The following is a 27,015-nucleotide window of genomic DNA, read 5'->3' on the forward strand; positions in this document are numbered from 1 at the left end:
TACACAGATGAAAGACGAAATTGAATGATACGTGCTCGTGTTATACAGCTAGTAACCTCCGGCCACGAATTTCCAATTTGCTCCGCATTATTTTTCTGTAGGCCGTTTAACCGACATGATTGCAAAGAGTAGCAACGTCATGACACTTCGTATAGGTATTCCGGGTGACAGAAAGCGGATAATGTGATAGTTTCACGGGGACGGTAGCCAGGCTAGTTTGCTCTCACCAAGTTAGTTAGCACTAGCGTAGGCAAAGCTACACTAAAAACGGTTGCTAAGCTACATAGCCGGGCTGCAGGCGTCGCTTCGAATGCCATTTATATTTTATGTGTGGCTACAACACTCCCACTGGCTTAAGGTGAAGATGCTCGTCATTCCTCGTTTGTGAAGACTATACAAGCTAACGTTAGCTTGCCGGGTAAGCAAAAGTGAAAGAAGTGTCAACCTCTTATCATTTCATTATAATGTAAGTAAATGACTTGTCTATTATCCAGCTCCGTTAATGTAATACTGTGTATACAGCAAACTCAGATCTACAAGCTAACAATTCAAACGTACCGTCTTTTTAATACATTCGTTTGGTTAAAGTGTAGTTAATTCATGTAAAAGAAAAGGCCCTCTGTTTTACTAACGAGCACGGTTGTATTAAACGCAGGCTTCAGCCTGACCATGGCAGATGAAAATACTCAGTTTTGTGGCAATTGGTAAGTGTGAGTTCACTGATTTATATTTGGTGGCCGAATAATGCTTTACTGTTAGTTGTCATTTTTATTTTGTAGCAAACACGACATTCCAGAAGCAAATTTTACTACCCATGAGATCCACTGTCGGAGAAACATTGCACTGTGTGATGTGTGCCAGGAACCGGTTCCACGCTCCGATTTGCAGGAGCACAAGCAACAGGAGCATAGCCAGGTAATACATTTTAAGAATTTGGCTCTAGTGTGCTATATAATGTTAAATAGGGCTGGAGCTATCGAATATTTTAGTAATCGAGTAATCGACTGAAAATTCTATCGATTAATCGAGTAATCGGGTAAAACAAATATATTTTTAGGTGAAGAGCAATTATAAATATACATGAGAAAACAAGACATTTCATCTAATCTTGAACCATTTTCAGTCAATCAATGTCTTTATTTTCGATGTATATTGTTGAAAACAGCCAACAATTGCATCTCAGATGTAACAAAAAAAAAAAAAAAAGACTACTTCACTGCTTTCACTCAAAAAACCTTTAGATCTTATTTATTAAAAATATATATATATATATATATATATATATATATATATATATATATATATATATATATATATATATATATATATATGGGCTGTCAAACGATTAAAATTTTTAATCGAGTTAATTACAGCTTTAAAATTAATTAATTGTAATTAATCGCAACTAATTGCAATTCAAACATCTATAAAATATGCCATATTTTTCTGTAAATTATTGATGGAATGGAAAGATAAGACACAAGATCGATATATACAGTGCCTTGCAAAAGTATTCGGCCCCCTTGAACCTTGCAACCTTTCACCACATTTCAGGCTTCAAACATAAAGATATAAAATTTTAATTTTTTGTCAAGAATCAACAACAAGTGGGACACAATCGTGAAGTGGAACAAAATTTATTGGATAATTTAAACTTTTTTAACAAATAAAAAACTGAAAAGTGGGGCGTGCAATATTATTCGGCCCCCTTGCGTTAATACTTTGTAGCGCCACCATTTGCTCCAATTACAGCTGCAAGTCGCTTGGGGTATGTTTCTATCAGTTTTGCACATCGAGAGACTGACATTCTTGCCCATTCTTCCTTGCAAAAAAGCTCGAGCTCAGTGAGGTTGGATGGAGAGTGTTTGTGAACAGCAGTCTTCAGCTCTTTCCACAGATTCTCCATTGGATTCAGGTCTGGACTTTGACTCTGCCATTCTAACACCTGGATAGGTTTATTTTTGAACCATTCCATTGTAGATTTGGCTTTATGTTTTGGATCATTGTCCTGTTGGAAGATAAATCTCCGTCCCAGTCTCAGGTCTTATGCAGATACCAACAGGTTTTCTTCCAGAATGTTCCTGTATTTGGCTGCATCCATCTTCCCGTCAATTTTAACCATCTTCCCTGTCCCTGCTGAAGAAAAGCAGGCCCAAACCATGATGCTGCCACCGCCATGTTTGACAGTGGGGATGGTGTGTTCAGGGTGATGAGCTGTGTTGCTTTTACGCCAAACATATCGTTTTGCATTGTGGCCAAAAAGTTCAATTTTGGTTTCATCTGACCAGAGCACCTTCTTCCACATGTTTGGTGTGTCTCCCAGGTGGCTTGTGGCAAACTTTAAACGAGACTTTTTATGAATATCCTTGAGAAATGGCTTTCTTCTTGCCACTCTTCCATAAAGGCCAGATTTGTGCAGTGTACGACTGATTGTTGTCCTATGGACAGACTCTCCCACCTCAGCTGTAGATCGCTGCAGTTCATCCACAGTGATCACGGGCCTCTTGGCTGCATCTCTGATCAGTTTTCTCCTTGTTTGAGAAGAAAGTTTGGAAGGACGGCCGGGTCTTGGTAGATTTGCAGTGGTCTGATGCTCCTTCCATTTCAATATGATGGCTTGCACAGTGCTCCTTGAGATGTTTAAAGCTTGGGAAATCTTTTTGTATCCAAATCCGGCTTTAAACTTCTCCACAACAGTATATTGGACCTGCCTGGCGTGTTCCTTGGTTTTCATAATGCTCGCTGCACTTTAAACAGAACCCTGAGACTATCACAGAGCAGGTGCATTTATACAGAGACTTGATTACACACAGGTGGATTCTATTTATCATCATCGGTCATTTAGGACAACATTGGATCATTCAGAGATCCTCACTGAACTTCTGGAGTGAGTTTGCTGCACTGAAAGTAAAGGGGCCGAATAATATTGCACGCCCCACTTTTCAGTTTTTTATTTGTTAAAAAAGTTTAAATTATCCAATAAATGTTGTTCCACTTCACGATTGTGTCCCACTTGTTGTTGATTCTTGACAAAAAAATTAAATTTCATATCTTTATGTTTGAAGCCTGAAATGTGGCGAAAGGTTGCAAGATTCAAGGGGGCCGAATACTTTTGCAAGGCACTGTACATTCAACATACGGTACATAAGGACTATTTGTTTATTATAACAATAAATCAACTAGATGGCATTAACATTGTTAACATTCTGTTAAAGCGATCCATAGATAGAAAGACTTGTAGTTCTTAAAAGAAAAATGTTAGTAAAAGTTATAGAAATTTTATATTAAAACCCCTCTTAATGTTTTCATTGTAATAAAATTTGTAAAATTTTCAATCAAAAAATAAACTAGTAGCCCGCCGTTGTTGATGTCAATAATTACTACACAATGCTCATGGGTGCTGAAGCCTATAAAATCAGTCGCACACAACCGCCAGCAGAGGGCAGCAAAACTCCATAAAACACAAGAAGTGAGCGTTTCACTGTGTACTGTCATTTAAATCTCTATGAGCGGGGCATCTGCGTTAATTTCGTCAAATATTTTAACGTGATTAATTTGAAAAAATTAATAATCGCCCGTTAACGTGATAATTTTGACAGCCCTAATATATATATATATATATATATATATATATATATATATATATATATATATATATATATACCTAAAAATGCCGTTACGCTTGATAACACACATCATTTAAAAGTTAGGATTTTTTCCCACGTGTTTCAACTGAATTTCTATTTGTGTCAAGCCATTTTTAAGTTCTAGTTCAGTTTTAAGTTAGTCTAAACTGTAAGTCCTGATAGGATTTTGAGTTTTTGCAGTGTTCAAAATAAATGTATGATACAGGCTGTATTGGAGCACATTAGGGACCAGTGCTACTTGGTGTTTTATCCAGCAATGACTACTGAGCTAAAATTGATAGTTAGCATTATTAAGTTTTTCTTTTACACCCTCATCACTCCACAACGGTATGTTATGTTAAAGCCTGTATGTAAGACACGTTAGCCACACATCGACAGTGGTCATAATTAATAAAAACCTAGCCCTCCGCAGGGCTAACGTTACGTGAGCGAGTGACAGTAAGGTTAATCTTATTTATTAGCGCTTAGCGCTCTACTGCTTTAAGATGGTGGCTGTTTACTAACGCTGCCCAGACGCGGCCGAGTCTGTCATTTCGCATCTAGTTCAACATACATGTGATCTCTATGAGACTCATCAGAGGCTACCTGCTACCAACGTAGCATTGTGCGGGCTAGTATTTAGCAACGTCGGCGTCGTTTGTAGCGGCTGTCGGCTGCAGTATTTTTTTTTTTTTTTTTTTTTTTTTTTTTTTTGCTTCTTCCTCTACGCACGTGACATCAGCGCTTGGCCCGCATTAAAAGTAGTGTCCGTGCAAAACGTGATGCTTAGAGCTGTCAAAATAAACGATTACTCGAGGTGAATAAAATTACTCGGATCAGTTTTTACTCGAGTTACTCGAGTTGCTCGAGTATTCGTTTCAGCTCTAATGTTAAGATAGAGTACCACAATCTTTAGTTTTTCTCTAGCAAAAAAATCATAGAACAAATTAGGGCTGTCAAAATTATCGCGTTAACGGGCGGTAATAAATTTTTTAAATTAATCACGTTAAAATATTTGACGCAATTAACGTACATGCCCCAGCTCATACAGATTAAAATGACAGCACAGTGCAACGTCCACTTGTTACTTGTGTTTTTTGGAGTTTTGTCGCCCTCTGCTGGCGCTTGGGTGCGACTGATTTTATGGGCTTCAGCACCCATGAGCATTGTGTAATTATTGACATCAACAATGGCGGGCTACTGGTTTATTTTTTGATTGGAAAATTTTACAAATTTATTAAAACGAAAACATTAAGAGGGGTTTTAATATAAAATTTCTATAACTTGTACTAACATTTATATTTTAAGAACTACAAGTCTTTCTATCCATGGATCGCTTTAACAGAATGTTAATGTTATTGCCATCTTGTTGATTTATTGTTATAATAAACAAATACAGTACTTATGTACAGTATGTTGAATGTATATATCCGTCTTGAGTCTTATCTTTCCATTCCAACAATAATTTACAGAAAAATATGGCATATATTATAGATGGTTTGAATTGCGATTAATTACAATATATTAATTTTTAAGCTGTGATTAACTAAAATTTGAATCGTTTGACAGCCCGAGAACACATGTGAATGATTATCCATTCAGTCTCAATAATATCTCTTTTGTTTACAGATTACCTGCAAATGTGGACTCAAGATTAATAAAAATCAAATTGAAGTTCACCAGGTATGTTATATTTCTCAATTAGACGTAGGGTTAGACATGATGTGACTGAATGTTTGTCATTTTAGCACTTTCAAACCACTACAATAGCATACACGCAACACGTCACTTTTGCTTATTAATATTCATGATGTTAGCAACTATTGCTAGGGGGGGTCAAGCTCGCGTTTGTCCCTCATGCTAGATTTATGTAAATAGTGTACGAACGGGATGTTTACTGAGCTAAACCTACCAATTCTGTTCTGAAAATGATGTCGTTTGTGCCAAATTCACTGGTAAAGATGTGGAAGAACATACAAATGTTCAGTTAAAGAGATGGCTTGAGCCGACCTGATCCAGAGGTAGCTTTTTTATCAACACCTTTTTCTCATATGCATTGCCATACGCCACGGACAATGACATTCTTCTGTTTCAACGAGCTGTCCTTTCCCACCATATGCCCTGTCTTTCTTATATATTACATCATCTGCTTATCTTACATCTCTGACCGTTCTTGGGGGGTCATTTATATTGCTATTTTTGTGTAGCGATCGCAAATGCTACTTAGTGACAGCCAACGAACACTTTTATTTTTTCATTAATTACAAATCTTAATTCTGTTATTTACACTTCCCCCTTACTAAGGTGTTTCTTTAAAAGGTAAAGCGTCTCTAACCCAATAAATTCACTGAATTTAGTTGCTATTAGGGGTGCACGATATCTTATTTTTTGAAACCGATACCGATAACTTCCTACTTCTCAAGGCCGATGCAGATACGATAACCGATAACATATATATAATTTTTCAATGTATATTCACCTGAGTTTTTGAACACCTGTAGTTCAAAAATACTAGTGGTTGATTCAGCATAGATTTGCCTTTGACCAAACCAGAATTTTCATGATGACATGAGCATTATTATAATGAACAAAACAAAGACAAAAACCGTTTTGACTTTAAAAAAAAAAAAAAAAAAAAAGGTGCCCATCAGAGGTTGCGCTAGACATTTTCGTTGTCTGTCATTTTGACTGACAGGGTCATAAAAATCCGGTCATAGTCTATTTTTACCCGTCACTTAAATTTTTTAAATGATAATGATGACATATTCAATAGTATTTAGTTTTCATTCATTTTTAATTAATATTGTAACGCTTGCTTGGCGGCGAAAAATTAGACACGGAAGTCGTGGTATTTTTCTCCCTTTTTACTCTGCTTACCGCCAACAACTCCGCCCCCAAAGAAAAGGAGGCAACGATATAGACCCCAATCACCAACGTCACACAATGATCTTAATTGTGGTTGTCAGCCCAAAATCTTCTAAATATATATTAAATGCATCTTACCAGATATAAAAAGACTACTACATAGTCTGTGGTGATCGTTTGGTGCCCAGGTTTCTTGTCGAATTACAGCAGTCCATCTCGCTCTCATCTTCGGGTCTCTCAGAATACGGTAGAACTTCAAGTCTCTCCGTCTATCTTCTCTGTTACAGCAACCAACCGCCACACACGCCTTCACCATTTTGATTATTAATATTAACGAGCAGAAAAACACGCCGTAATAGGAGGCATGTACGTAGCGGTAATGTGTAAACATGACGAGCTGACACACAATATGGCGGCTCCGGTCAGGGGGGCGGAGTTGTGACGTCATGTGATTGGGGTCTATACACAGGCGGCAATCTTGTCCATCAATTGGATGACGCGCTGGCACACCGGGTGCACCAATAAGAACCTCGCGTTGATGTGTCAATCACGGTGCCGCCGCCAGACCCCGGTGACGCTACAATATTCTGACAGAATATCCAACGACGTCATGCATTAAGAGAGACAATAGCTAATTAATATGCTAACTCGCCACCCTGTGGTCTGGGGTGTGAATTGCAACCTGTCAAAATGACGGACGGACTTCAGTTTTTTCCGTCACCGTTTTAAAAAACCGGTCAACGACGGAAAATTTCCGGTTAACGCGACCCCTGGTTCCCATACTAATTTTTTCAAATAAATATAATTTCAGTCAATCAAAATCAATCAGTCAATATCATTGACGATGTGTTCCCCTGAACAATGAGCACTGAACTGAAACATCAACCCAACAGGTATTGTGCTTTGTCAGCAGATAAAACATTTGGTGCAACAGGAGAGGAGACTTTTGTCGTCTTGGTCAATGAAAGAACTTTCTTAACTTGGCAATTACAGAACAGCAAGCCTATCAATAACCAAAAGGCCTCTCAAGAACTTGCAAACAACACTAAAATGCAAACATTTGCTAATCGCCATAGTAAGGTTTATAATTCAGTGAAGGAAAAATACGGCCTCTAGAACAGTAACAAAACTGCATACTGGCAAAACAGGAATGGAAACAAACGCTCACATTCCAATCTGACACCGTGCAAAAAATATTATTAATAGGCCCGATAATATATAATGCTATTGGAGTTAATTGGGATGACGTCATAATTCCTATTATCGGACCGATAATTATCGGACTGATAATTATCGTGCACCTCTAGTTGCTATCGCCACTTCTGGGAGATAATTGGACGAAACTTTACCATTTTAAATCAAGTCATGAGGTTTAGCACGGCATTGAAAATGGCTGTCAAAACTTGACATAAAAAAGGCAAACGTGAATGCTCATTTCTTATCAAAAACACAAATGTATGCATTCTAAGAATAACCAATAAAAGCACCAAATACCTCCTCCCCCCAAAAATGACTTTGTTCTGCTGTTTTTGTAGAGTAAAAATCAGCCGTTTTTTTGGGGTTTTTTTTGTCTAGTAGAAAAAATGCGGGTCTGAAGGGGTTAAAATTAAAACCTGTTGAGAAAGCGCATTTTAGCTTAGATCATGTTTTTTTTTCTTTTAGTGTTTTACATACACTTTTAAATGTTTTATCTGTAGAAAACGGTCAGTGATGTTCAAATTAGTAAAAAAAAAACAAAAAAAACATAAAAATGTGATTTTATTATTTTAAAAATCAGGAATATGATCATATCATATCGCCCACTTCTATTCGCAATTTAGTTTTCAATTGACCTAAGCTGCATGTTTTGGAGTGGAGGGGTCTTGAGGAAAACTCAGAATACCTCGAGCAGAATTCCCATGTTACATACGCTTGATTTGGCATGCGAAATTACGTGAATTCTCAAAGAGTGACCTCTCACCACGTATAATCTGGAGTGCCATCGTCTAGTGGTTTTGCAATGATTTTCACAGGCCAGGTCATTAAAGGAAAGGTGATTTTTTTTCCCCCAAAAAACTCTATTAATGGGTCTATCGTATTCCTCGTCGAATACTCTATAAGAAAAATATAACATATATGCATCTAAAATAATCCTAAACGATTTTATTAGCAATTTTAATACTCATTTCGGTTGGTAGTCCACCAATCAGTTTTTTTTTCGGAATAATTTGAATTTGGTGGGTAGGTGGTAGGGCCAATCTGACTACTGATTTCACACAAAAGTATATACCTCCTCATTCGATGGTGGTATTTTTGTTTTGCCACAACTAACGGAAGTGGATGTTCCAAATGACTTCCCGAAATGCACCTGACGACTATAGCCAACCAGCGTATTTTCGCCCATAATTCGAGATAGGATGGTCCTCTTCGTCCCAAACCGCTTTTATTCTACTCAGTATCAAAAGGCCTTTCCATAGAGTACCCCAACTATGTCTAGGAAGTTAACAAATCCAAGTTAACGGAGGATTGTGATAAAATCATCCTATATTGTATGAGATCCAACCATCCTTATGTAATTTCACCAACCTAATTATAAACTTGTTAATATTTGGGACAACAAAAGACATACTCTGACCCTGCTGTCTGGACTAGCTGAACACTTTCTGTGTGTGCAGACTTTCTCCACCCCATCTGAGAGGGTGTTCTCCACTTCTGGAGACACCATAAGTCCAGAAAGATCATGTATCTTAACTGAAAAATCAGACATGCTTATTTTTCTGCAAAAGAATTGTTAATTGTTAAATTTGCACATTTGTTCTTTTTCCCCAAATTAGAATCGGTAAGAGAATTGAAGAATCGAATCGTTAAGCAATATTGATTAGGGCTGTCCCAAACGACTAATTTCCTCCCGATTAGTCAGCCGACTATTTTTACGATTAGTCGACTAATCTAATCTAATCTTTTTTTTTTTTTTTTTTTTTTAACTATTTTAATAATGAAATTTTGTTGAAGCTTATTAATCCACAAAAAACATTTTGGAACACCTAAATTCTTTATTAACGTATGAATAAATAACAAAAATATCAATAATAAATCACAAACAATGAGGTCAAATGCTGCTGGCATTTACTAGTGCAAAAAAAATGTAAACGGAAACACTGTGACTTCACCTTTTTAACAGGAGTCAAAACAATTCTTACTCTTTTTGTGGTATGTCATTGTCTATATTGTTCTAAATGTTAAAATGAATTGCAATGTCCCGGACAACCATTTTCAGAATACTTCGTGTGAGTTCGGATGCTTTTTCTGGTGTGCATTCCGCATTTTTGGGGGAGGGGAAAAACTGTTCAACTTTTGTTTGTTTTAACCTGAAAATAGATCAAGTAGAGGGCACACTGAAATATTACCACAATTATTTTGAATGAAAGGCACACATACAGTAACAAAAATTAAATGTATAGTATTAAATTTATAGTATACTACTATATGTATACACACAATAATACTTTATAATATAAAGTAACAGACATTAGTGCAGTCATGGATTACAGTAAGCAGGCCAGTGCTGTTTCCATATATATAATTTTTTTTATTATGTATATACAGAATATATGTATATATTTTCCCCAAATGGGAGCTTCCATGACCCTAATAAATTTAATAATAATTTAAAAAATGTTATATAATTATATTATAAATATATTAATCATTTTATTAAATAAAAACGCACGTTGATACGACGCACATAAAGGCAACTTCCATTAAAAAAAAAAATCATGAGAAAGTTGTATGGACTTAGTATCCGCTAGCTTGTTGTTTCTTGTTGTCTTCGGAAATTACACTTTGGTGGCGGTGTTTCAAGTGTTCGTTCATAGCCGACGTGCCACCGTGGTATGCGAGCTCAGCTTAGCAAAGAGTACACACATTGGCACCCTCCCTATTTTCCTCTGGCTATTTTGGTCCGCTTTTTTGGCTTTATGCCGCTTTCACGTGTTACCAATTTTGCCCTTTTTGGTAATTGGCTGTGTTTTCAACTCCTCGCCGTAGTGAGTGAACCTGCGATTCACTTGGCTCGTTGTCGTCTGTTCGTCCAATTTCCTCCTCAGGAAGGCGGCGGCGTGCATAAAAACACCGAGAGTCATCGGATGGCTCTTTATGGATACTTTGATTGACCAAAACAAAAACGTGGGGGATGCCAACTCCGCACTACCCGCGCACTTTCCCAACTCACCAATCTCGCTCTCTCGCTCGCCCACTTTCTTCCTCTTTGCGCAATCTGACAGTTGCCACGTTTACATGGAGCCAAATATTCCAATTACAATCGGAATATTTGTTCAAACCGAATAAATGTGTTCCATATAAACATCTCATTCGGAATGAACAGGCCCAAACCGAATGGAATTTCATTCCGATTCACAGGGGTAGAATATTCCTTTTCCCAAACCGATTAGAAGTAAAATTATATCATGTAAACAGGGAAGCGGAATTGTGTCTGGTTGCGTTCTTTCTGCACATGCTCCGTATTGACGTGGTGACGTCACTTGGTGACGTAAGTAACGTCACTTGCAACATGGCTTCCAAGCACACGCACAGCGCACCCACACAACTTTTTAAATGAACGGCGTGTCATTCTGAAGTTTTGTTTCCACTCGAAAAGTTAAAACAGCAGCTGATCTAACGATCGATCTCCATGTTTTGCAACGTGACGCTTTGTTTTGATTAATCTGCGCATGTCAGACGGCAGTTGTCAAACGTCCTTTCAGAATAAAGGCAGTCACATGTAAACGCTGGATCGGAATAGATGAAGTGACATGTAAACAGCTGATCTGAAATTTCCATTCGGAATGATTTGAATCGGTATGAATAAAAGTCAGCATGTAAACGTGGCTAATGCTGGTCACATTGAAATAACAGCGGCCCCCTTGGGGGTGCCAGTAACAACCGCTTGCATCGCCAGCGCCCGCCATTCTGAACTTTATCTGCATGTGATTTTTTTTTTTTTTTTTTAAACCCGTCATTACCCATCGACGGTATGTTTTTCCGTCGAAGCATTTACGTCATCGATGACGTTGACAACGTCGACTAGTCGGGACAGCTCTAATATCGATAATGAAATCGGAATCGTAAAAATCCTATCAATTCCCATCCCTACTGGTCAAAGGACTTTCATTCATTTGTATTTAGGACAATTACGTCACTTATTCCCCTACAAAGTCTGCATAAATGGCTGGTAAAACTTGCTTTTGATAATACTCCCCTAATTCTATATAGTTTTGTTCCAATGCAGTTTGGTGTATAAAGGCAAAAATATTAAAAACTTACAGTCTAAATACTAGCTATATTAACTGTATACTCAACAATCATGTATGTTCTCATCTTTTCCTCCTGCAGAGCACTGACTGCTCCCAGAGACTGGTGGCGTGCCAGTATTGTGAACTCGAGATTTCCTTCAGTCAATCCAGAGAACATGAGGATTACTGTGGCGCTCGAACCGAGCCTTGTCCACAGTGTAAGTGCAATATCATGCTGAGGGAAAAAGCCCTTCATCCAATGTTATGTGGCAGTCCCACGCTGCTCCAAGAGAGAAACAACAGCTACTCAAGTCGCAATCCGCCAGATCTTCAGTGTCCGGGGGCCTGGTTTGAAGGCCAATCCATCCGAAACCCCCTAAGAAACGAAGAGCGCAGCCCTAAGGAAAACAACCTGTGTGCTGCAAAACATCAGCCCTTTCCCCGCACTTTTGAGTCCACATTTTCTAACATTTCAAGGGGACCACAAAGCAGCAGCGACTGGAAGAATATCGCTCCGAGGAATATGACATCCAGCCGATGTGAGTTTTTTCTAATGTAACTAAAATTCTTTTTCATTTTCGCAGCTGCAACTGTTGACATCCATTTAGTTTGCTGTCATATTTGTCGTGAGCAAAGGTTAACCCTTTTTAGGTCACTCATTTAACTAATTGGCCGCCATTGACGACACCCCCAAATGAGGGCAAATTAGAGCCACTGCGAGTATTTTTTTTTCTCATTACTCGCACATGCGCGACCAGTGAGATTGCTTTTTTCTTTTTTTTCTTTTTTTTTTTCTGACAAACTCCTTAATGGTTAAATTGACTTGTTTCTGGTAATGTAACGAGCTGGTTTGCCATGGGAAAATGCAACAGAAGAAAATGACTTCCGGGCCACTTCCACACTGACTGAACGTCCACTCCGAGAGGCTCCGCCTGCCTCGGCCACATTTACGCGCACATCCTCCTGGTCATCTTCGGTTGTGGTTTGCGCTTCCAGGAAATATCGTGACACCACACCATGTATATATATATATATATAAGAATAATAATTATAATACTTCATTTGACATAATTAGAGCTTTGAATTAGGCAAGAAGTTATAACAACAAAACTGTCTATGCATGAGAATTTTTTTGACAATGACAGTTTTACTGAAAACGCCCCTCTCGTGTTATTTTACATAATATGTAAGGCTACTTTGAGGTGTGATAACTAAGTCATTTTTGAACATTTTTTTTCTTTCAGCAACTCAAAATGTTCATTGGGGTCTGAGCTATCCATACATATGTAGTTTTTATTTATTTATCCCCCTCCCCACTTAGGACAACACAAGCCCATAGAAGGACTTTGGAGAAAACTGTGCTGTGTATATATAAATAAAATAATAATAATAATACTTCATTTGACATAATTAGAGCTTTGAATGAGGCAATAAGTTATAACAACAAATTTTTCTATGCATGACAATTTTTTTTTGGACAATGACAGTTTTTACTGAAAACGCCCCTCTCGCGTTGTTTTACATAATATGTAAGGCTACTTTGAGGTGTGATAAATAAGTCATTTTTGAATATCTTTTTTCTTTCAACAACTCAAAATGTTCATTAGCGTCTCAGCTATCCATACATATGTAGTTTTTTATTTATTTATTAACCCCCCTCTGCCCCATGACGTTCATCACGTCATCGGGGGGGGAAAAAACAAATCAAAGGCAGTGATGGGGCTGCTGCAAATATTATTCATAACAAGGTACATAGCGACACCTTGAGGCATTTTTGCAGTACATCATACAAACACATCACAATCATCGTCTTCGAAGGAAGGATGTTATGAATAATGCTTGCAGCAGCCCCATCACTGCCTTTGATTTGTTTTTTCCCGATGACGTGATGGGGTTTTAACCCATGTGAGGTTGCTATATGCAACAAGCACACAAAGACTATGTTGGAACTGTAAAAAAAAAAAAAAAAAGTTAGTAGTTGTAATTATTGTTGTTGTTGTTCGTTGAAAGTTAGTAGTTGCAGTAGTTAGTTATTATTTGTTAGTTGTTCCATTGACATAAATTCTGTTCATCGCTTTCTCCGCTGTGAATCTTCGCTCCATCCTGCCTGAGTCAGTTGGGACAATGTTCCCACGGTCGACTCTTTTATATACTTGACTGAAAAGTTCACGAGCCAATACGTTTAAAACAAAATTCGAACGCTGGACCGATAACATTTGAGATTCAAGGAAGTACTTTTTTTCCCGTCCCTTTTTTGGGCTTTGATCTCTGCCTTTCCAACATGTTCACCTTTGATGTTAGAAACGGCGGCTGGTGTTTTGACCAATGAAATTGCAGGGTTTCAAACAAAACTTGCAACTTGAGTGTGCACACACTCACACAACCCCACGATTTCAAATGACACTAAACTTCCGTCAATATACTTATGCAATTCAATCTTCCTGCAAGCAGCGCGCGTGCAGGAGCGTGCGTGCACGTGCACGTACGAGCGTGCACGAGCATGCACGACCATTCATGGTCATGTGTGACCAAGCAGTAATGCAGCAAGCAGTCGCGGAGAGAAAGAAGAGCACCAATGTTTGCGTTGGATTGCAAGGAAAATCACTAATTGGTCTATGGCGCCACCTGTTGGTTTAGTGGTCCAAACACACTCAAAGCACGACACGCACATTATTTGACCGCCTTTGAATAGATTCATGCAAAAATCACGGAAATTGCAATGAATTACATCAGGTTTACAATATATCAAAAATTATGAATTATAATGGTAGTCAATGGTTACATATTATGTAATTTGAACTCATACGTACTCAATTTCTCTAGCCACTTAATGCAACAGTTTAGAAATGACGGCACTGTTTCATTTTGAACGTCTGCCCTTTTTAGCAATCCGGGGGAATTTTCAGATCCCTAGTTTTTTTATTTCTATGCTTACTCTTTGATGTAAAAGAAGAAAGCATCAGAAACATTACAAAATATGTAAATTCCGCCCGAGGGTTAAACGAAAACTCGAAGCATCAAAATCGAATCGAATTACTCGATTAGTCATTGGTAAATGGTGTTATACTTGTATAGCGCTTTTCCATCTTTCAAGGTGCTCAAAGCACTTTACAATACATTGCCAGTATCAGTTCAGTATCTTGCTCAAGGATACTTAGGGGAGTTCATTAGGGCAGATATTTGAACTCACAACCTCTGGATTGAGGGACAACTACTCTACCACCGAGCCAAGCCACCCATCATTGCAGCACTAATATAGATTCATAAGTTTATAGTTTTATGCATTTGTGAGGAAAAAGCGGCATGGAAAATGAATGAATGAATGAATGATAAAAGCATTTATCGGTTAAACAGTGAAAATTAGAGGCAAACTTAGCATGTCAATTTACAGTGTGCACCCATGAATCTTTTACTTGCGCCCCTAAAATTTTAAATTAGGGGCCACTGTGCTCCTAGTAAAAAATGTTAGTCTGGAGCCCTGGGCTGGCAGTGAAAAATAATAATAATAATAAATCATTGTTATCAACCTCCCCCAGTCAAAATGGATTGGACGTCTTGCGTCAAAGCTTTGACATTTCTGTTTTCTAGATTTTTAATTCCAATTCGAGAATAGAGTGGATTTTTAAATTTAATCAACATACAGATGTGGTATCACATTTTGGGTCATGTAGGCGACACAAATTGATAATATTGAGGCTTACATGCATGACCTAAAATGTGATGCCATATATGTATGTGGATGCCAGGTCTTTATGAACTCTAGTTTTTATTATTACTATTAAAAAAAAAAAAAAAAATCCCTACTAAATACTCCCTTGCCAATAAAGGGTTAATCAGTTGACCTGCACTACACAGAGTTCATTAACACTAACAGTGTAAAGTATTCACAGTGCTTTACTTTTTCCACATTCTGTCATGATACAGCCTTGTTCCAAAATGGAATACATCATTGATATCTTTTTCAACTTTTCGGGCGGAGGAAGAAATTTAATTTAATCAATGTTGAAATAGGGTTTGAACATGAGAAATAAAAAAAAAGTGGAAAAAGTGAGGCGAGGTGAAACTTTTTTTTTATGTCTGTTCCAGTTTGTCATCCAAAACAATTTTCTAAAAATCCAAACCCTTTAACCTCTTTTGCTACTTTTTCCCATAGTATCTGAACAGAACGACTTCCTCAGTCGCAACACTGCATGGCCACTTCAAGATGAAGATTCATCAGGCCTCGACTACATGCTGGCCCTTAGCCTGCAGACAGACGGAGAGTCCATGGCTGGTGGTGGGGAGGCTAATCTGTGGAGTGACATCTGGGACAACACAAAGACATCCAACAGTTCAGTTGACTGTTCGCTTTCCACATCCAATAACAACTACCCAAACTTTCCTTCTCGCACAAGTACCCTTGTGGACCGTGATCAGACAGGTAAAACGAACTTGAAAACCTATTGATTTCCTTCTTTTTTATAACAGTACCTGGTCTGCAGTTGAGTCTTAAATTATTTCCAGTGTTGGGAATAACGCCATTATAAATAACGCCATTACATAACGGCGTTATTTTTTCAGTCACGGGGTAATCTAACTAAGTATTTTTTCCGCTGTTACGACGCCGTTACCGTTACTGACGGTCAAAAGTGATGCGTTACTTACTTTGAATAAACTGAAGATACTACCAGCCGTAGTGAGTCTACTCTGCTCTGTTTATTTGTCATCCAAAACTTGGTGTGCGTTCAGGTTCATGGAAATGAAAATAGTAAACACACATAGCCTACCTTTGCAAGAACGTTGGAGTTGCCGTTTGATAAAGTCATAATGTGCATGTCCTGCACCCATCCGCAGCAAAATGGTTCGTAGCTTTGTAGCGTTTTGTAATTTCGCAATCGCTGATGAGTTTAGTAACATACACCAAACAATAAATACAGTAGAATTTCCATTCCGCGTAATTGTGGAAGCCCGTCGACATCTTTACTCCATTTGTCTTCGGCTTGATCGTAAGGGTCAACATTGTTCACATTCTTAAGTTTGATCACATATCTGTTCTTCGCCTTAGTAACGAGTTTGTCTCTTTATCGAGCTGGCAAGTTAAAGTTTAATGTACCGCGAGCCAGACCTGCTTCCAATATGGCTGCGATGTTGTCAAATCTCACGTGATCCCCCATTCTGTGACGTAAACACTCGAGCCTAATAGCGCACGTACTTCAGAGCCGGTGTTCACAAACACAAACCGGAACAGCGCGTGCGGCAAACGCACACACACACGCAAAACAGATGCAGAGGGATATCATGGCAGAGCATTCAGAAGAAAATTTGTCCTTTACGAGGTGGAGATATAAACACTATTTCAAGTTGGTCGAAATTAAAGGAAAGAACGTGCATGTAAAGTGTGATTTATGTCCCGGGGCAAAGCTTTTGTCGACATCTGTGGTAAGCAATTCAAATCTGTTTATTTTTGTTGCACTTCAAGTGTAGGATAAATCTGTTGCTGGTTAGGTGCAATAATCATTACAAGGTTCTATAACACAACTACCTGTCTGTTCGTCCCTATTCAACTGACTGAATACTGCTCAGAAAATTTCAAATTCTTTGACATACAAAAACTTCTTAAATTCACGGAAATAGTTACTTTCCCTGGTAACTAGTTGCTTTTACTATAGAGTAATTTAGTTACTAACTCAGTTACTTTTTGGAAGAAGTAGTTTGTGACTATAACTAATTACTTTTTTAACACCGATTATTTCCTCCAGACATCATGCTTCCATGTGAGTTTTGTGAAGAGCTGTTTCCAGAGGAGGACCTCATTTTGCATCAGGTTTGACTTCATTTTTATCACATGAGCCTGTCCCACAATCCTGAGATAGGATAGCTACAGTAGCAATTATTTAAAAATGGTTTGAAAGTTTTCGTTACGGTTTCGCGGTAACTGACACATACCACGAGACAAATGTTGGCTTCCTTTCACCACAGGAACACTTTGACATTGTCGCTAGCCATATTATTTACTATATTGTGACTAATGGCATTATCTTGTCAGATGTCATGCCACAGGCTTTTATCTTTATACATTTTTTATTGCCTGTAACCACGTCATCTTTCATTAGTAGATTTGTCAACATGTATCCAACCTCTTAGATCCTGATAGATATAGATAGAAAGTGTTGCACCGATACCATTTTTTTTTTTTTTTTGGCCCCAATACCATACCGATACCACTTTGTTTGAAATTAAATAATATATATATGGCGGAAAACACAGACAAGACTGAAAAAGCAGTTTCTCCTCTTGCACTCCTCTTTAAAAGAAACTGCTGTATTTTATGGCAAAACAACTGTTGTGTTTGATAGAACAATATGTCAATATGCTGTCATAGTAGATTCATGGTGCATGAAGCCCACGAACTGTTTTTAATTTGTCGGTTTTACCCTAAAAACCCTCGTTTACAGATGTTGCGCAACTGCTTTTGTTTCAACCCAGCCATAAAACGAAGGTAATTAATTATATTTGTTATTCAAAATGTCTGTCGTTTTTAGCTTAGAATCATTAATTGATGTCTCATCTTTTGTTTAAAAAAAAAAGACTTTAAAAAATTATTCACTCGCATATTTTAAACTTTTAAACAAATTATGTCACAATGTAAAAAATGGCGTCTGTAAATACGTCAGATATGTACCTCATAACTATCGCTTAATTGTATTTTTTTTTTTTTGTTACTGTCACATTTTCTCCGATATGTTAGATGATAAATAATTGATCCAAACAAAGAAAACATGAAAAAAAGTTTAAAAGGGTAAATATATGAAAAAGAAAATCTCGACCATTCCTTGATGTCTGCGATTTCTGCATCGCGACCCTTGTTATATTACCATTAGGCCTGTCACGATAACAAATTTTAGTGTGCGATAATTTATCGCATACATTATGCAATATGTCATATTATTGCCCCCCCCCCCAATTTTTTATTTATTTTTTTTTTTTAACTAATTTACAATAACACAGTGAGAATACAATATATATTAATAGATCAAGTCCACCCAATTAAACACGATAAATGTTAACCCTTAAATTCAAAAATACTTTTCAAGAAATCACAACTAAAAACAATAGACAATGCCTCTTTTAAGTAAAAGACAACACTATTAATACCGCACAGAAACAAAGAATAAATAAAATGTCTTTTTCAAGAAAATAAATTAAATTGCACTTAATAACGTAAGCATTTAAGCAAGTGAAAACTTTTCCCCTCATAGCTTCTGCTATGACGTTCCATGTGTAATATTCTGATTGTATGTTTTCCGAGGCACCCTGAACGCAACGGTGATGTTGTTTTGTTAATGTGATGCGGCAGTGAGAGAGGGAGTGACTCAGCCTGCCGACTGCTGAGAGCCACAGGTTGAGGAAGTGTTCTTAGCGCCATGTGTTAATAAAAAACAAAGTTGCCAGCACGTCGTGTGTTTGATATCATTGCCAGAAAAACACACATAATAGGACAGCATACAGCTTCCTTTTTAATGTCGCCCTCATAATGAGGATCTGCTGCATCATAAATCACTTTGTGACTTTCCACCTCCATGATGGAGCGTTCTTCGTCCATGTTCGCTGGTTAAACCGTGAATAAGCAACTGGGCTGTTGACTCCGGGCCGGGCTCCGCCCATTTTGACGGAGGAGTCTCCGGCAAAAATAAAAAAGCCTAAACCATCCGGCGGGCTCCGGCACGGTGGAGATGGTCCGCAGTCAATCCGGAGCACTTACGCGGCCGGTATACGTTGAACAATAGGATATAATGGGAACGGATTGGCTCTGGCGTTATATTTTGCTGGACCTGGAACAAAGATGCATTTTGTGTAGTTCGTAACAAGGAAGCCGAACTTTTAACAGCACGTCTGGCGCACGCGCGCACGCATGTGCACGCGTGGCGATATATCACAGCGGGAAAAAATTACCACCTTCATTTTTATTTACTGTGCGATAAATGGAATTATTGCATATTGCGACAGGCTTAATTACCATGTTTCACCCATAAAATCCCCAAAAAATCCAGCTGTGGCCATTCACAGCTGTGTCTTGACACTCAGTGATACATGCTACCTCGTTAAAATCATGGCGTCTGTAATTCTGCTCTCGCATGCTCTCACCTCCAGATAGGGTTTTGCTGTTTAAAAAACATTTTTTCAAAGTGCCCCCCTGTTCAAATTTTTTCTTCCCCCAGAAAATTGAGATTTTAAGCTTTCCAATGATGTATCCCACATGCATATCGGACCATTTTGAAAGTTGGCCAAATTGGGACTCTCAGAGGGGAACTTCAAGTCACCTGATTGTTTTCTGCCATATACAAAGTGCATCCAGTAGAACCTTTTATTGCATACCTGGTATGGGTGACAAATCCTTCTACTAAATGATTGCTTGTCCTTCAAAAAGCAGACATTTTTCATTAAAATTGGAGACAGTTTTGTTTTGCAAATGTTAATGATACATGTGTGAATGCATGTCAGTCAAAAATGTAACGTTGAGAGCAATTTCATGATGGTCCAAAGTAACTTTTCACCAGACTTTGTGTGTGAAGCAATCTACGAACATTGAAGGTGTTAAATTTAGCACTTAAAAGACAGCTGCAAACGGGATTTAATGCAGTGCGATGATGAATGTGCTTGTTGAATTGAGTGACACAGCACAGCAAGGTACTTAGCATTTCTGGAGGTTAGTAGAGCTAGACAACCACAGAAAGCTTCACTAAGTGGCTCTGAAAATGTCAGCTTTGTTTGGCGCAGCGGACTTCTGTCAGTCAGCCTTTTCTGGTATGAATGTGATGCAATCAAATTTCAGAACAAGGTTGACAAATGAACATTTAAAGGTCACAATGAGAGTAGACTTAAGTGGCTACCCTTGTTCGCGCCATCTCATTGACCCGTATGACTGAATGCATGTCAGACACATCAGGAAAAGTAAAGTTAAAAGTAGCTGTTGGAGGCTTACTTTTAGAGACGAGGCAAAGAAGGAAAAATGGTCAAATAAAGCTTGTTTGACCTGTCTATTGTGTTTCAGACCGGCTGCAGCCCCGCGTCCGCTTTTGCGTCCTTCAGCAAGCAACCTCCGTCCCCTCCTAAAGAGCCCAGGAATGCTTCGGGAATGATGCGCAGCCTCCCAAACACACTAGCCTCCAACATCCCCACCTTCCCGGGATCTGTCTCGCCAGCTTCTTACAGTCCCCCAGCTAGCCCTCTAGAGGGCGATGTGGTGATTCCGTGTGAATTCTGTGGCGTTGCGCTGGAGGAGGCTGTTGTCTTTCATCATCAGGTATGTCACTCCTCCGGTTGGTTAGACAACTTAAATGATCAGCTTCCTGTCTAATATGTTTTGAAAAATGTCCTTGACCTATTTTTCCTTCAGCCTCATGTCTTCTGCAGATTATAAAGATAATTTTGGAACGTGTTCATGAGTCATAACAACAAGAATCGTGTGAATGCGATATTGTTTCTGTTTTGTGCCTTCTTCCATGCAGGACAAATGTGACATGCGGCCACAATCCGCCTTTGCACTTAACAACATAACAAAAGCATCTGTGAAAAAAACATCTGCCAAGGATGCCTTTGGAAGGACATCTCCAGAATTTCACAGGAGAATAAAGCACCAAGGTAGTGTTCTTATCTTATCAGCATTCTGACAAGTGTATTGAGCATGGAAGGGTTGAAATTGTACACAAAAGAAATGTATTTCACCTAAACAATATAAGGATGTAATTAATTATCTAATTACACTAAATATTTTTGTCAGCACTTATAAAACAGCAACATAACAAGCCCTGGAAACCAAACTTCTTAGATACTGTAGACCAAAGGTCACTAACTGCAAATTGGGGTGAGACTCAGAAGCTCTACCATACTGAGCCCAACTGACAGCCAAAGTAAGCTAACCCATGTGATCTTACTCAGCCAATTAAACCGGTGTTTAGGCCAGTAAACACTGACCTGACAACGAACACACCCCATTTGGAGATGAAGCATGGAAGAAAGATAAGGATTACTGTGCTGAACAAAGTTGAGGAAATGAGAGATAAAGCAAGAGAAAATATAGAACAAATGCTGCTCTTCCCCAAAATATGATGATAAAACTAAAAACTATTAACTTTGGCAGATCTTGTAACGTGGCTACCATTCTTTTGAATAAAACATAAGTGATCAGACGATGGGAACACTTATTTTTTATGGAATTTAAATTGAGAACAAGATATCTAAAAAAAAAAAAAAAAAAAAAGCACTATCAATAAACAGCAGTATAGTAAATGAGGATCAGTCCTCACCCATAAAAAAATAAACTATTTTAAAAAAACAAACAATTTTTACAAATTGTATGTATACTAATGCTGTTCAATTTTGGCTAAAAAATAAAATCCCGCTTATTTTCCTTTCAAACTCGATTTTCCGATATCGATCACGATTTCTTGGCAAAGTAAAAAAAAAAACGACAAAGTATTTGAAACGTCTTCTATTAAACTTATTTTTTCTTTATTAGAACTGAAAGTGCCAGTGAATTTAACTCTGTTAATGCTCACAGGACAATCTCTTGGGATTAAGAGCATTTTTGTGTACAACAGACTCCAGCGCTGTTTTTAATTAAAGCGATAATGACAGAAGAAAGTGCCTATTCCATTTGAAACAAAATCAAACATGAGAGAAAAGGTAGTCAGTCTGTAAACTACCGTAATTTCCCGAATATAAGGCGCACCCTTGTATAATGCTCACCCCAAATTTACTTGTAAAATCTAGGGAAAATTACTGTACCCATTTATAACGCGCACCCTAATTTTAGCACCAATAAATAGAACAATACAAGAAAACAGAGCTCGTGTACAGATACAGAAATGTCATTTTACTGACTGGTGAAACACAGCACAAGCATAGCACATTGGTAGTTCAAAACATTACCATAAACTGACAATATTTACGGTAATAATATGATTTGACAACTTCTCCAATTTACCAGAATCTAGGAGAAAACAAAACATGTGACTTTTCTTTTAAAGGCTGCTGTATAACTTGCTCGTTTCATCATGATGAATAAATGTTTCTTCCATGGATTGATACGGTAAAATGAAAGTGAGAACGTAAGTCGGAAATCCGTGAGAGCTCATCGCTGTCAACACGACAGTAACAATAGGAACTATTGTTATTCGGGTTTGAGTTTCCCGAGGGGCCGATATAGTTGACGGACACAGGAAGTGTGTGTGCTTACGTTTGTTATGGTCCGAGTTGCGGAGCTGCAATAAACGTCGACTCAAATGAGTTCAAAAAACTAAATTCTGTGCTGTATGAAGAGTGAAAAAAGCAGAATTTAACACAGACGAAATCATTCGGCCGATTAGAGTGAACTATTACCGAAACAAAATGGTGACGTCACGTACCGTAATGGTCGGCAACGGGTCGCCGCATATGTTTCTTCAACACAACGGGGCCGTGGCAATAAAAAAAAAAAAAATCTGTTTATATGTAATATATATATATATTAGGGCTGTCAAAATTATCGCGTTAACGGGCGTTAATTAATTTTTTAAATTAATCACGTTAAAATATTTGACGCAATTAACGCACTAGGCCCGCTCAGACAGATTTAAATGTCAGTACAGTGAAAGGCCAACTTGTTAATTGTGTTTTATGGAGTTTTTCCGCCCTCTGCTGGCGCTTGGGTGTGACTTGCATATATTATGTGGCGTAATGTCGCCCTCTGCTGGCGATTCAGTGCAGCTGATTATTTGGGTTTCGGCGCGCTTTTCTGACGTGATTATATGTCGACGCGAACTCACACTAATAGACAGTGCTATTCAGACCAGCTAACGTCTGCATCCAGTATTCAGTGGCAGTTCTCATAGCCCCATCACACTGTTTGTGTCTAATACATGCATCGCTTGTGAGTTATATTCCTCCTTTGTTTATATTCATGAGCATTAGATAGTTATTGATGATGTGTATTTGAATTTGTTCACATATATGGTGAAATGCAGTTACATTGTTAGATGCTTGTGAGCTAATTGGCTAGTGCTACTGCTCAAATGGACACGTGTGTGTACATTTTATGTTATTTTGTGATTTATGCAAGTTATTGACACATTGCCTTGTTATTTTCAGTTTTACAAAAATACAAGAAACGTGCTCCTGTCAAAAAGAGATGCCCATGCAACTTTGCCACACCGTCTGATTTCTTTTTGGAACTTATGTTCGCTATCTGTCAATTTGTGTACTCACACACATTGAGGACAGAATAGGGCTACTAGTTTATTTTTTGATTGAAAATTTTACAAATTTTATTAAAACGAAAACATTAAGAGGCGTTTTAATATAACATTTCTATAACTTGTACTATATTCATCTTTTAAGAACTACAAGTCTTTCTATCCATGGAGCACTTTAACAGAATGTTAATAATGTTCATGCCATCTTGTTGATTTATTGTTATAATAAACAAATACAGGCCTTATGTACCGTATGTTGAATGTATATATCCATCTTGTCTTATCTTTCCATTCCAACAATAATTTACAGAAAAATATGGCATATTTTATAGATGGTTTGAATTGCGATTAATTGCGATTAACTACGATTAATTAATTTTTAAGCTGTAATTAACTCGATTAAAAATTTTAATCGTTTGACAGCCCTAATATATATATATATTTCTGTCTCCATCCATGTACCTGTTTATAATGCGCACCATGATTTTATAAGTTGATTTTGGGGGGGGGGAAGTGCGCATTATATTCGGGAAATTACGGTAAATGGTCTGTCAGCAAGTCAGTCTGCCAACCAGCTAGCTAGCCAGCCAATCAAGTCAGTTCGGTGAAGTAGGTAGGAGGCCAAGCTCAGGTTAATGTGCCGTCAGCAGCACATTTCTCTCTGATCTTGCTTGCAAAGATTAATGATTAGTGCAAAATTGTCACTCAAAAATAACAATATGCAAGGTGGCAATCACCTTGTCTAAACAAACACAAATATGCACCACAGTGAAGGTAACGAACAGAATAATCCCTTAGGTATATGAGCATCTGCTCGGTCTTGTGGGTGTAAGAGGAAATGCAGAGGAAACTACTGTGGCTTGGATAAACTAAAATGGTGCGGTTTTGAAAATCAAACATACCGATGTGAATGTTTTTAACATCGCTTTAACCATAAAAGTCGGTTTGGGTTCAAAGTCGATTAATCAAACAGCCTTAGTGTAGACATTTTCAAAACTGAACATTTGGGCGCTTGGAATGTTATGTAAAATACACATGGTGATGAGTACCTGAAATTGTGCCACCTAATGACTGCATAATACAGCTAAGTGAGCCCTGAGATGTTTGCTTTGCATACAGGTGCCTTCTTGGATGAAGATCTGGGATTGAGCGGAGACCCCTCAGCAGGACACAGCCAAAGGGAATGGCAGAGAGGCTACATTGGGCGCCCGAGTCAGAGAAAACCGTCCAACTATGAGGTTAATGCACAGAATTCAGCTCAACACAGCAGAGAATCAGAAGGGGCACTGTCTTCTTTCTTGGACTCTGACAGACCAGGGTCTGATTATCTAAAGGGGTATGTCCAAGTGTAAATGTAAAAGTTCATCTGTACTTTTTCTACTTTTACACACGATGTGATTTTTTTTTTTCCCCCCGCATCAATCAGACTACATTCAACAGATAACAAAGAAGGGCGAGGAAACAGAAGGAATGTGTTAACAAAGGTAAAGTTGCAATTTAAATCATCAATTTCCTGTTTGGAGAAAAAAGCTCTTGTTTGTGCTATATGAACAGGCTAATGAAAAACACCCACAGAGTTCACATTGCCTTGAGTTTAATGTGAGAGGGGCAATGTTTAAATTCTTTTGAAGGGTGGATTTTCCCCTTTAGAGTCTAGACAATTTTATTTGGCAGTGATTTCTGCTTTTTATTGACCTTTCTTCTATTCACAGCTCCCTAAGAAGCAGAACGAAGACCAGCAGGAGGAGTGAAAGCTGCAACGTTTGGCCAGAAAGATTTGCTCTTTTTTTCCCCCCTCCATGCTTTCAAATCATAACTATATCTAATAAGTGCCTGTGTCAGCAGCCACACCACTTTACTTTAACAATTTAAAGTTATTTGATTTGTCTATGAATATTATACTTTAAAATGGTCTTAGCTGACATTTGTTTTATTTGTTGGAAACATTTATCAACATCTCTCGTTTGAATGTTTCTTCGTGTATTCTTAACAACTCTTCCGTGTTTTTATACTGTTGAATATTCTTTAGTACTTTAGCTAATATTTCATGTGTTTCATCATATTATCAGAAATTTGTCACTCCAATTCATTTTACAGTTATCCTGTTTTATTATGTACAATAAATCTGTCATAATCAGCCAAACAAAGAATAGAAAAATAAGGTTTTATATCAAAGACAAGCAATTACAGTATATTCATGTGCCACAAATGTCTGAAGATCTGCAGCAAATCATTTGTTCATGGAGATGACCTATTATCAATATGAGAAAAGAGAAAGTGAATGGTGACATCTCCTGGCTTGGTGATTGTTCATGCATGTGGATGATCATTCTGTGTACTGCGAAGCTCTGTGACTGGGTGTTTTGTTACGTCAATAAATGTTCATGGCTTCAATATGTGGTTTGAGTTACACCTTCTCAACAACTAGTGGTGTACCATGATTTAAAATAAATAAATCACTCGTGGGATGAAAGATCAGCTCTAAAGCCAAAAAGTGGACAGCTGGTGTAAGGACTTATTTCGAAAACAACCAGTTAAGTGTGCACAAACCAGTGCTTTAAAGAAGAAAACGTTCTGTGGCTGACATCTGCCTTACTTGGGGTTAGGGGAATGAAATGAACTGTGCCATGGGTGACGGATTAAAACGCAAAAATGCTTTTGACATTTAACAGTTGTTGAATATGATGACCGTGATTGCCAAAAAAATAAAGAAAAAATGGGTGAGTGGAAATAAAAGCTTAAATGCCACTTTTACTGTCCCCACTTGGTGAACATATATACAAACTACAGTTGGACTTCAACCTTTCATTTGAAGCTTCAAACCTTGTTAAAACTCTAAACCTAAAACCATGATTAGTAACACAATAAACCCAAACCTAAGTGAGAAACCCTACTTTGACTCAACACTGACACCTGAGAAACAAATCTTGTTTCGTTTAAACCATTTTTGAAACCTTAAACTTTCCACGAAACGGTAACCATGCCTTCAATTCATTGGTTGCATTGATGCTTTCGAAATGCTTCATGAACAAACTCTCACCT

General features: G+C 37.9%; 1 protein-coding gene across 1 annotated transcript; it reads left to right on the plus strand.

The window, feature by feature from the left end:
* trafd1 (TRAF-type zinc finger domain containing 1) lies at window positions 1-26,721 on the plus strand. Its single transcript, XM_057832814.1, has 12 exons — window positions 1-418; window positions 656-704; window positions 780-915; window positions 5,256-5,309; window positions 11,862-12,300; window positions 15,915-16,181; window positions 17,500-17,564; window positions 20,793-21,044; window positions 21,250-21,382; window positions 25,093-25,309; window positions 25,400-25,457; window positions 25,686-26,721. Exons 2-12 carry the CDS (start codon window positions 670-672, stop codon window positions 25,722-25,724), a joined length of 1,695 nt encoding a protein of 564 aa, XP_057688797.1. The 5' UTR covers window positions 1-418; window positions 656-669; the 3' UTR covers window positions 25,725-26,721.
* Window positions 26,722-27,015: the final 294 nt, after the last annotated feature.

The sequence above is a fragment of the Corythoichthys intestinalis genome, chromosome 3 (genome assembly GCF_030265065.1).
Source record: "Corythoichthys intestinalis isolate RoL2023-P3 chromosome 3, ASM3026506v1, whole genome shotgun sequence".
Lineage (NCBI taxonomy): Eukaryota > Metazoa > Chordata > Actinopteri > Syngnathiformes > Syngnathidae > Corythoichthys > Corythoichthys intestinalis.

Bases quoted from the DNA above. Each gene is read 5' to 3' on its own strand.
- trafd1 (XM_057832814.1), top strand. From the start codon at position 670: ATGGCAGATGAAAATACTCAGTTTTGTGGCAATTG. The intron at 17,565-20,792 runs GTTTGACTTCAT...ATTGTGTTTCAG, and splicing joins AGGACCTCATTTTGCATCAG to ACCGGCTGCAGCCCCGCGTC. The intron at 21,383-25,092 runs GTAGTGTTCTTA...CTTTGCATACAG, and splicing joins CAGGAGAATAAAGCACCAAG to GTGCCTTCTTGGATGAAGAT.